This window comes from Bicyclus anynana, chromosome 26 (genome assembly GCF_947172395.1).
Source record: "Bicyclus anynana chromosome 26, ilBicAnyn1.1, whole genome shotgun sequence".
NCBI lineage: Eukaryota > Metazoa > Arthropoda > Insecta > Lepidoptera > Nymphalidae > Bicyclus > Bicyclus anynana.
In genome coordinates this window covers 6,253,368-6,265,959 of record NC_069108.1, presented here as the reverse complement: position 1 = coordinate 6,265,959, position 12,592 = coordinate 6,253,368, and the positions used below count along the sequence as shown (strand labels likewise).

General features: G+C 41.5%; 1 protein-coding gene across 1 annotated transcript; it reads left to right on the top strand.

Moving 5' to 3' along the window:
* Positions 1-6,426: 6,426 nt before the first annotated feature.
* LOC128199504 (uncharacterized) lies at positions 6,427-12,592 on the top strand. Its single transcript, XM_052889442.1, has 2 exons — positions 6,427-10,742; positions 11,807-12,592. Exons 1-2 carry the CDS (start codon positions 10,568-10,570, stop codon positions 12,448-12,450), a joined length of 819 nt encoding a protein of 272 aa, XP_052745402.1. The 5' UTR covers positions 6,427-10,567; the 3' UTR covers positions 12,451-12,592.

Here is a 12,592-nt window from a genome sequence, read left to right as displayed (position 1 = left end):
AGTATTACGCTATTGTTTCGTCGGTCAGTTTACCGACTGCGGCCGCGGCCGCCCCAAATGTGTTTGTAAAATCGGTTAGACCATAGATTCCCAAAGTGGTCCAGGTGGACCCCCAAGGGTCTATGGACGAGTAAGCGGGGGTCTACGTTGACGTGACATAAAGATGGGGTTTCACGATCCGTAAGCGAAAATTTATCTGGTTTCATACCGAATGCGGAGATTTCTTAATAAAATAATAGTGAATTGATTGCTTCCTGGCGCTGTGAGTAGATATCAAAAATTCAAGTTGGTGAAATAACTTTTTCCCTGCACAATTTTTGTCAACCACACACAATCTAATCACATTTTTGTCGAGTTTTGGATGTAAATTTAACAAGGGGTCCACCGTAACCAGTTAAATTAGAAAGTGGTCTATGAGATAAAAAAGTTTGGTAACCTCTGGGTTAGACGCTATCCCACCAAGCAATAGGATAACCGGCCGATATATATAGCGGAATACACAATCTGGCTTTCAAGTTTACCCCCACCGACGACCAGCAGGAAGACAGCAGGAATACAGAATTATACAAAGATACCTATCGGAACTGGAGAAGACGGAGCGAATCTCCTGGTTTTCGTACTCCCTCCCCCAAGAAGGAAGCCCAAAAGTAGCGATCCGTGGCATTCCGGTGAACACCGAACCAGAAGAAATTGCAGAGGAGCTTCGCACCCTGGGTTTCGAGCCCGAGCTGGTCCATCCTATCAGGGCCCGCAAGGCCGACCCGGATGCATCTTTTTTGCAATTTTGAAGAAGACCGCCGACTTGACACCGGCGATCTACGAAGTGACGGAGCTGTTGTGCATGCCGGGCGTGCGCACAGAGTCATGGCGCGGGCGGAAGGGGCTCGCGCAATGTCACAGATGCCAGCTTTTCCGGCACAGCTCCCACAACTGCCACAGAAGACAGGCGTGTGTGCATTCTGGAGGAGAGCACAACGCCCATGAATGTCCCCGCCCACGCCAGGAGCCCGCCACATGTGCGAACTGTGGAGGACCGCACCCCGCCAATAACGTGTCCTGCCCTGTGTTTCGGAAGGAGGCCCGGAACAAAAGGGCGGGCACTGTAGCGCAGACCGCCGCCACAAAAGACTACCGCCCAGCTCGCTCACAAGCGCGGCTGGAGGACGAGGCTCCGACCATGGCAGGAGGCTCCTTCATTTGGACTCCAGCCAACGATCGCACCCCAAGAGGACCCCCGGCGCAGTCCAATAATAAAAAGGAAAAGAAGAAAAAGCAGGCAGGCCCCCAGGAGGCAACACAAAGCGCCCCCACAGCCGCCGCGCCTAAAGCGACAGCACAGGCGAACAAAACTCGCCCAGCCACGCAAAGTAGAGCCGACCCTACAAGCATCGGCATCGCAGCAGCTCTACAGATGCTCTCCGAGATGCTACAAGCCATCAAAGACGGCGAAGATCCTGTCTCTGCGATCCTCAGAGGAGTAAATCATCTCTCTCAACTCAATGGATAAGCCTCTGAGGATCTTATACTGGAACGCCAATAGCCTGAAACCGAAGACTACATTGACCAGGGCAATGCTTCGGGAGCAGGAAATTGACATCGCACTAATAAACGAGACCCTGCTCACCCCCAAGACAAGGACAAAATTCCCCGGCTACCACACATATCGGCAAGATGACCCAGGAGTGACCGAGCGCGCGAAACGTGGACTAGCAATACTCATCAGAAGGAGGCTAGTCCACCAGATCCTCCCGGAACCGCAATTTGAGACCATCAGAGCCTTCGGTGTAGAGCTGCTCATCTCCAACCGACCGCAACGACTCTACGCTCTCTATCGCCCGCCAGCTTTCAAAACACTTGACATGAGAGAGGTCCGAAGCCTGCTCGACCCTCAAGTCCCGGTGAACCTGGCTGGCGACTGGAACGCCAAACATCCCGGCTGGAACTCTACCAGAAAATGTCCGATTGAAAGAGCCCTCTTTCACGATGCCGAGAGTAACGGCTATGACGTCACTGGACCGGAGGTACCAACGTACTATCCGTTCAATGACTCTCTCACTCCGGACGTCCTCGACATCGTCGTGTCAAGGGGGCTTCCGAACAGACCCAACCTGACCGTGCTGGACGACACCCTGGGATCGGACCATACCCCAGTTCTGATGACTCTTTTCGACGGGCAGCTACAATTACCGAAATCCCGGCCCAGGCGACACGTGGACTGGAGCAAATTCGAGTCCGCCATAGAGAACTCCAACCCCATGAGAGCCGTCACAACACCTGCGGAAGTAGAGTCTCTCGCACTGGACATCACAACTTCAATGCAAGAGGCTCTGCGGGAAGCTACCATCGAAACTCCGTATACTGACACCAAGCCACCTCTGCTTCACGGAATCAGAAAGCTGCTGGTAGAAAAGACCAAGACGAGACGCCAATGGCAAAACACCAGATGCCCTCTCCTAAAGACCAAGGTCAACCAATTAGCGGAGAAAATCAAGGACCTGCTGGACAACCACGCAACCGACGAATGGGACGACTGCATAGAGACGGCGAGCCAGGGCTCTATGGCTCTCCACAGACTGTGCAGGCGTCTCACCAAGACTCCGGAACCAAAACGCCCCCTGCGGCACGAAGATGGCAACCTACGATACCGGATGCGGGTATCCGGTATCCTGGCAAGACACCTCGAGACCCAGTTTTCGCCAAACGCCGACTTAGTCCCGGATCACACCCGAAAAATCTCCGAGGAAAACAGAGACTACTTCGAAAATACGACGCAGCCCTCAGACGACGAAGCTATCTTCTTCTCTCCAGGGATGACGAAAAATGTCATCTCAAAATTAAAACCAAGAAGGCACCCGGGGCCGATGGCATAACAACTCAGCTCTTCGTCATCTCTCCAAGAAACCCATAGCTTCACTCACGAGGCTATTTAACGGAATATGTGGCCACTTCCCTGCCATCTGGAAGGAGGGCCACATCATCACCATCCCCAAACCTGGGAAAAATCCTAGGAAAGCCGACAGCTACCGGCCTATCACACTCCTCTCTTCCATCTCTAAGACGTTCGAGGTGCTGCTTCTAAGAAAACTGGAGCCGCACGCAACCCCAACAAGAAAGAGAAGGCGGTAGCGGTCTTCCTGGATATGGAGGAGGCCTTTGACCGCGTCTGGCACGAAAGTCTTCTCCATAAAATCATCAAGAATACTACAGTCCCAAAGAGAATTATCCTGGTGATTCGGTCGTTCCTTCAAAACCGCAGCTTCCGCGTCAGAGTTGAAGATGAACTGTCCGAGCCACACAACATTACTGCAGGAGTCCCTCAAGGAAGCTGCCTGTCACCATTGCTTTACTCAATTTTCACGGACGACATCCCGACTAACCCGGGAGTCACCCTCGCCCTATATGCAGATGATGCGGCGTTCATCTCAGTTTCCATAAATCTCCAGCACGCCGCAAACAAAATGCAACTGCAGTTGAACGCCCTTCCGAGATGGCTCCGCGATTGGAGGCTCTCGGCGAACACGAAGAAGACGCAAGCAATGGTGGCGGGAGGCCTCCTTCTGTCCCCGCAACTCAGATTTCAGGATGAGGACATACCATGGGCACCGACGTCCAAGTACCTAGGTGTGACTTTAGACCGGAATTTCACAATGCAGACGCGCTTGAAGAACAATGTTTTAATTTATAATTGTATTTTTGTGTGCAATAAAGTATTTCTTCTTCTTCTTCTTCATTTCCGAGTCTGCTAAAACAAATAACTTTAAACAAACATATGGGGTAGTGTAATATGCATATACCTACCGACAAAGACGTACCGCCAAGCGATTTAGCTTTCCGGTACGATGCCGTGTAGAAACCGAAAGGGGTGTGGATTTTCGTCCTCCTCCTAACAAGTTAGTTAGTCCTCCTCCTAACAAGTTAGTTAGTTAGTCCTCCTAAAAATCTTGGGCTGAAAATTGACTGTAACTTATCGTGGTCTGGCCACATAAATGAGGTTAGTAGGCGGATCCATTTTTCGCTTCATTCCCTTAAGCGTTTGCAAAATTTTCTTCCTTTTCGTACTAAAATCTTACTTGCCCAATCCCTTCTCCTTCCTATTCTTGACTACGCTGACGTTTGTTATTTAGATGCGACAGAGGAGCTACTCGACAAACTCGATCGACTTCAGAATTTGTGCATCCGATTCATATACGGATTGCGCAAATTCGACCGTATTTCTTATTTCCGTAATAAACTGAAGTGGCTCCCTATTCGTCATCGCCGGAATATCCATATACTCACGACGCTGTTCAAAATCTTAAATACCTCTTCTCCTTCCTACTTGCGGGAGCTCTTCCGCGAATCCCCACGCCGTCTCAGACCGGTGCGTTCGTGTGTAAAATTAAAATCTCTATCTGTGCCTCCCTATAACACTGTTTTTTGTGCTAAATCTTTTTCAGTTATCGCAGCGCGTCTGTGGAACTCTCTACCAGATACCATTTTCAAAAAAAACCCATCAGTTGATACCTTCAAACATCGACTTCGTGAACACTATCTTTCTTTATCATCATAGATATATTATATGTATGTATGTATATATGTATTTATTTAGTTATTATTTATACAACGTGTCCCAAAATTCAATGATAAGCGGGCGCCAAAAGATTGACCTGCTCATGAGCACTTAAGGAAAAATAATAAAAAAAATATACCTAAATTTTTTTTTTAGTTACAAAATAAATTTTAAAATTCTTTGAAAATTTACACCTTGTATGATATTTTGAACTACCGCAGCTACAATTTCTTAAATATGCTTAAGATTTTTTTTGTATCGGAACCTAAGTAGTACTACTATTCACCACAACTCTTAAAAACACCACAATGCCCGCAGTTTTTACACAAAAAAATATCAAAATATTTTTTTTCCCTCAAATTTTTAAAGATTTTTACTTTCAGTCTACTTTGACTCATGGTCTTGCAAAAAAAAGTATGAACACCGCTATGGCAAGTTATTTTCAAAGTTGACGCAACTAATCAAGATTTCAAAATAGTATAATACCCTAGGATAACTAGTCGCAAAAAAAAAATATGCGTACCATTTGTAAACAAGAACTAAATTTCTAAAATGTTTTTGCTCCTAGAAATCACTTTTACTTTATGCACAAAATGATGTGAGTCATACGTTGCAATTTCCTAGAATTTTAATGGAACGAACGATAACATTTAAAAATAAGAGAGAGAGAGAGAGAGAAAGATAGCGATAAGTATACGTTAGAGAGGGATAGACAGATGTTCTTTGTTGAATGACAATGATGCAGGTAAAGAAAATCCTGTTCCCAGCAAGTCAGTACGCTCTGCTCCTTTGTTTACTGCGCAACTTTCCGTATTCAATTGACGTGGCTCTCGTACTAACGACTTTTGGCTTTGCATTTTGGACTGGACTTAAGTGATCTGCAAACTGAACTGACCTGGCATTATTTTGGACTGTGCCTGTGTTTTGTGAATTGGACTTTTGGTGTATTTTGGACTGTTTAGCGTTATCATGCCGCAACCATACACGCCGATGGAATACGCTAACATGCATCTCATTTATGGAGAATGTCGGTGCAATGCTAACGCTGCTAGCAGATTGTATCGAGAAAGGTACCCAAACGCTCAAAGATATCCAGATTATCGGGTATTTATGAATGTGCATCAAGCGTTTTCGGAGGGTCGTTTGCCGTCAGCTAGAAGAAACGCTGGAAGACCTAGATCGGAATGCGATGAAGAAGTTCTCAATGAAATAAACATTGATTCAACTACCTCAGTGCGTGCCATAGAAGCAGCTACGGGAATCCCAAAAAGTTCAGCACATCGAATACTAAAACGTCATCGGCTACACCCATATCATAACAGACGTGTACAAACGTTACTATCACGGGACTATCCACTGCGGATCGCATTTTGCCGAGTGATGCTTCAAAAGCATCGGGAAGATCCTCAGTTCTTGGATAAAGTACTATGGTCGGATGAAACAACCTGCAAGAAAGATGGCTATTTAAATCTTCACAACCTACACAGCTGGAGCAATGAGAATCCGCACCTGATGAGAGAAGACAAATCCCAATATCAATTTAAGGTCAACTTATGGACGGGCATTTTAAATGGAAAAGTGATTGGGCCTTTTGAATTACAAGGAAACTTAGATGGGGACAGTTATTTGAACTTTTTACAAAATGATTTGCAAGAATTACTAGAAGACGTCCCCCTAAGCGACCTTCAAAATATGTGGTATCAAAATGATGGTTGCCCAGCTCACTACGCTCGTCCTGTGAGACAATACCTAGACCACGAGTATCCGGGGCGTTGGATCGGGCGACTTGGTCCTATCCTATGGCCACCCCGATCACCCGACCTAAACCCCCTGGATTTCTTTTATTGGGGTTGTCTCAAAGACAGGATCTACGCAAAACCGATTACGACATTGGACGAGCTTCGGCAAAAAATCACTCAGGCTGCGGCACATATCAATGCTAGAAGATATGCGCGAAAAATAAAACGGTCGTTTTTAAGGCGATGTCGTGCCTGTATTAATGCCGGTGGAAAACAATTCGAACATTTACTTTAATGTTGTGTAATTAAAATAACAAACACATTTTTGGAACATAGTAAAATTTATTACTAACAACAAGAACAATTAAGAAATTTGGTTCTTGTTTACAAATGGTACGCATATTTTTTTTTGTGACTAGTTATCCTAGGGTATTATACTATTTTGAAATCTTGATTAGTTGCGTCAACTTTGAAAATAACTTGCCATAGCGGTGTTCATACTTTTTTTTGCAAGACCATGAGTCAAAGTAGACTGAAAGTAAAAATCTTTAAAAATTTGAGGGAAAAAAAATATTTTGATTTTTTTTTGTGTAAAAACTGCGGGCATTGTGGTGTTTTTAAGAGTTCTGGTGAATAGTAGTACTACTTAGGTTCCGATACAAAAAAAATCTTAAGCATATTTAAGAAATTGTAGCTGCGGTAGTTCAAAATATCATACAAGGTGTAAATTTTCAAAGAATTTTAAAATTTATTTTGTAACTAAAAAAAAAATTTAGGTATATTTTTTTTATTATTTTTCCTTAAGTGCTCATGAGCAGGTCAAAGTCTTTTGGCGCCCGCTTATCGTTGAATTTTGGGACACGTTGTATATAGTATTGATATGTACTGTTATAATTTATATATTTATTTCAATTTATTTATTAGTGTTATTTTTAATGTATTTAATATTATTTACTTTTATTATTTATGTATTAAGTATAATATGTTTCCTCACTTTTTTTCTGTTGTACCTATCCATTTCTTTTGTTTAAAATCTCTCCCACTGCCAAGGGTCACTGGCAGAGATCTCTTATAGAGATAAGTGTTTCCTTGTATACTGTTGTTCTTTTTACTTTTGTGTGTTACTAATATTGGTACAAAATAAATTAAAAAAAAAAAAAAAAAAAAGTTAGCCCGCTTCCATCTTAGACTGCATCATCACTTACCATCAGGTGAGATTGCAGTCAAGGGCTAACTTGTAAAGAATAAAAAAAAAAACCTGCAAGTAATATAGTGAAGTGAAAACACGTGACGTAGTAACAATTTAGTATATTCATATACAGACACGCATGTCGCTGTCGAATGTCGATCCATACAGTCGATCAGTAAACCTGCTAACGCGAACACTTCTTTTATTTAATTGCCATCTAACCACATACCGGCAAAATGTAAAGGCATATACCAGGAATATACATCCTCCGGAATCGGAGGCAGAGGTCATATCCTCTGGGCAACCTGAACATAGAACCCATTTTTAAAGCGCCATAAAGACTTCGGCTTGTTAAACGCCAAGCAGGCGAATTTGCTCGCGACGAGCCAATACCTACTGCAGAAGAAACAAAATCATCAATTATTGTGTTTTTTGAGAGATATTGAGACGCAAAGCCGCTTTAACCTGCTCTACAACAGGTTATTTGCTCCAGCAGAAGAAACTATCGTCTAACTGTGAGATACAATACAAACGTTTATCACGACAATGTCTTCAAATCAATCCAAATATGCTGACCAATCTTGGTCAGCATAGTCCAATTTACCGTATGCAATCTTTTGCAAACAGTGTCCGAGACCGTATAGATATCTTCAGTGACTCAATTAGCAATATTAAGACTAGGTTACCTTAAATGTTATTGATGGATTACTTCTTCACATTTATTTTTTGTTTGTTTGTCTTTTTGTTTAGAGTAATTTAATAATTTGCGTTATGTACCCTATGTAAGCATGTTATGTTTACTTCAAGTACCCACAATTACGTGAGGATGAGAAGCTATTTTTAATATATGTTAGGTTAAGTAATTGTGCCAGTTTAGCAAACCAAAAAAAAAATCCAATAATGGCGTCAATAATAATTCTTAGAATTTATACTACACGGAAAAATTGAAAGGTTTGACAAAAAGCATTTGGTTTGATTCCGTCGTATTTTTAGACCGGTTTTCAAAAATAGTAATACCCTGGGCCACCCAAATAGAAGGACCGAATCTAGTTATTGGTGATAATCTATCTAGCCACCTAAACTCCGACCTGGAGGAATACGAAGCTCATGTTTTCTGTTCCTGCCTTCTAGGTCCCAACCAACACAGTTAACCCAACCGCTTGACGTGGCTTTTTTGCGCCATTAAAAAAAGACATGGAGAAATTCTACAATACAAAGTCGAAATCCCTAAGCAGGCATCATTAAACAAAAACCATTTTCCTCTTTTATTAAATAAATTAATGGAAGCTGCCAATATAAAAAAAAACAAAATTTCCATATCTGGCTATATCTGACTCCGGTCCCATCGTCTAAATTCTAAATCATGAAGAATTCTAAATCATGATGTTCCTTAAAGATACGGTAGAACCGAATACAACAGAATCAAACTTAAATGATACGGAAAATATAGTCCTTCCCACCCCCGAATCAGTATCTCAAGGACGACCAAGATCGAAGAAGAAAAAGGAAGACAATAATTTGGAAAAAGAAGACCTTGTTTCGGTTTTAAAAGAAAGCATTAATTCAAGAACTCAACGTGAATCATTTCTCGAAAACGAAGACAGATTATTTATGCTTTCCTTAGTAAAGGATTTCAAAAAACTACCCGAATCCGTGAAGCTGACAACTAAGATGGTAATAATTAATCTAATCCACCGAGCACAAAATACAAGATATGATCCAAGCCATGAACCTATGACAAGGCACAAACAACCTACTTACCCTCGAAGCAGTTATACCAGCCATCAAGAATATCAACAGGGATATTTTACTAAGAATTTGGATAATGAACCACTTGCCACAATGAGCTGCCGCCCTTCTCTGTTACGTCCCAGTGAACCGGCGCCGCCTTTGGATTCACAAAGAGCAGAAAACTCTATCCAATCACCCGAATCAAACTACTCGCAGGCCTCGCAAGAATCAGAAATAATTGAAACTTTATATGATAATTATTGAACAACTGCACTTTTGATTATAATAATTACAGTACTTAAATACTTTTATGTACCTACTAGTTTTACTTATCTACCTGCATTCTTTCTCATAAAATAGACACAGGGGCCGCAAAGAAATGATTTAAATAAAAGTAGATAGGCATAGGCCTACCTTAAAGTTACAACAAGTTTTTCCTCGGCAGAAATGCAGGGACGAAATTTAGTGACTACGACATACTAAAGTATATAAAGCAAACCATTGGGTTGCCAAATTGTTGGTGTTCTCCATTGTTGGTCCCTACGTTGTATTGATTAAATATACCCGACACAACGAGATCAAGCCCCGGAGTTTCATTTGCTGTGACCCGCGGAACTAATGGTTCAAAAATCAACTGACGCCTTTTGTTCGAGTTGACCTGCCTTAATTACGGATTAAGGAACGCAGCCCAGGACTTCCAAAGATTAGTAAACAACACACTAAAAATCTAGACTTTGCATTCGCCTACCTAGACGACATCATTTGCTCAAAGAAACTCATCTAAAACACATCAGACCTGTTTTAGAGCGGTTAAACAATTGCGGGCTTACTATTAGCACAAGTGAATGCGAGTTTGGAAAATCAGAATTAAATTTTCTTGGCTATCATATAAGTACAAACGGCATTAAGCCGAGCCAAGATAAGTCCGAAATTTTAAATTACCCTCAACCAAATACTATAGAGGAATTAAGACGCTTTCTAGGTTATACGCCTATATATTATTATCTAAGGCTGTGTCCCCAGTAAGCAAACTGTCAGCGGCCAACTGAGTTAGCGGCGTATCGGTTTAGTACGCCCTTCCATATATTTCAAATGGCGTGTTCACAGTTTGCTAGTTTTGCGCTCACTGTACGCAGTTTGCAGCGTTACGCGCGCCGACTATCTTAGTGAGCGGCCGACTCCCACCAAAACCGGTTCCAGTCGGCGGCGGCGATTGGTTGTTCGCCGGGCGTAGTGACTCAGTTTGCCGCAAACTGATTATTCGGATAGTTGGAAAAAAGCTATCATCGTGTTAGGACGTGTTTTTTTGCATCGCACCTAACTAATCTCAACGCACACACACATCACTGAAAATCCAAGATGTCCTTTGATACGGAAAGGTTCATTAGTGAAATACAGAATAGACCATGCATATGGAACATGTCGAGTGAAGAATACAGCAACAGAGTATTAAAGCAGAGCAATTGGAATGAAGTCGCTGAAATTATATACGATGATTGGCAAAACTTAGAAGAAAACACTAAACAAAAAAGAAGTAAGTTCCATTCTAATGAATTTATTATTTATTCAACAATATACTTGTATCACTCACTACATAAAACAAAGTATCATAATTTACATAGTATTTACGGCTTTACACACTCCGTTACACTATTTCTTCCTGTAGCTACAACTTACAAATATTTCTCTTGCCAGGATAGCTTTCCTTCGTTAAGAAAATAGTTTTTAAAGTTTTCTCTTGTTGTTTTTCCAGAATTTGGTACAGTAATAATTTGGCTCCTTGAACTTGTAAGAGTTGTTGAGGTACGTCGCGAAATATGTGCATATTGTGCTTGTTCTCTTGCTATGACAAAATTATGTAAAATACAAACGGCTTTTACGATAGCGATGGTTGTATTCACATTAGTAGCGATCGGTGTATGCAGAACTCTCCATTTGCTTGTTAGGATGCCGAATGCACATTCCACGCATCTCCTAGCTCGACTATGACGATAATTGTAAATTCGCTCTTCCTTATTTAAACTTTTATTAGGAAAAGGCCTCAAGATATGCTTTTGTAATCCAAATGCCTCATCTCCAAGAAACACGAAAGGTTGGGGCAATCCATTTGAATTAGGCAATTTAGTTGAGTTAGGAATCTTCAGAGACCCACACGCCAATTTTTTGCCAAAACCACTTTCTTTAAATATATTACTGTCAGCATTTCGTCCGCAAGCACCTACATCAATAGCTATAAAAGAACAGTTTGCATCTGCTACGGCTAACAGAACAATTGAGAAGAACTTCTTATAATTAAAATAGTTAGACCCACTTTTTGGTGGTTTTCTAATACGGATATGCTTGCCATCGATAGATCCTATACAATTAGGATAGTTGGTTTTTTTATAATATCGTTTTGCTATTTCTAGCCACAATTCTTCAGAAGGTTCCGGCATTTCCTGTGGCTGTAAAATATCCCATATAATGCATGCAGTTTCACTTATTATTTTCGATACCGTCGATTTTCCAACAAGAAACTCTTGTGCAATTTTTCTGTAACTTAGTCCACTTGACAAGAATCTGGAAAGAATATTGAACTACCGATTATTTCTGTTTCAGTAAAAGACCTACAAAAAAAATGGAAGGGTTTGCGCGACTATCACACCAGAGAAAAAAATAAGGATTCCTCAGTCAAAAGCGGAAGTGGCGCAACAAAAAAACGCAAGACACCATACTTGGACATGTTACAGTTTTTAAATGTTTCTAGAGCTAGCAACCAGACATCTGGCAATATTAGCGCCGAGACGTCTAGCGACAGTAGCGCTATTTTAGATGAAAATGATCACTGTGTTTCAAGAAGACCAAAAAAGATGACTGTGTTTCAAGAAGCCCTAATTAACTCGATGGAAAAAAAAAGAGAAAACGATCCAGATATGAACTTTCTACTAAATATTTTACCGGAAATGAAGACAATGTCCCCAACACAGAATTTTGAATTTCGGTTCGAAGTGATGAAAATTATTAAAAATATAAAATATAGTGTACATAATAATTATGACGGTGGTATGATGCTAACTGGATGGACGAATGCCTACCAGTACCCACATCAGTATGGCTATGCGAGTGGAAGCAGCAGTACACCAAATGTGCAAAACTACCCTCGAAACAGTCCATCACATAGCTCTACAGGTTCTTCAGCGGAAATAGAAGACATAGAAGCAATATTGCGAGGCGATTCAAACCACACTGAAGATGAGGAATGACAGGTTACCAACTTAATGTTACCATATATGTTCTTAATTCAATTTAAATAATACAGTAACTTTGAAAAGTGATTGTTAAATTAAAAACTATAAATGCGAAAGTGACTTTGTATTACAATAAAAATAACATATTTTTTTAAAA

Bases quoted from the DNA above. Each gene is read 5' to 3' on its own strand.
- LOC128199504 (XM_052889442.1), top strand. From the start codon at position 10,568: ATGTCCTTTGATACGGAAAGGTTCATTAGTGAAATACAGAATAGACCA. The intron at 10,743-11,806 runs GTAAGTTCCATT...TTTCTGTTTCAG, and splicing joins AAACACTAAACAAAAAAGAA to TAAAAGACCTACAAAAAAAA.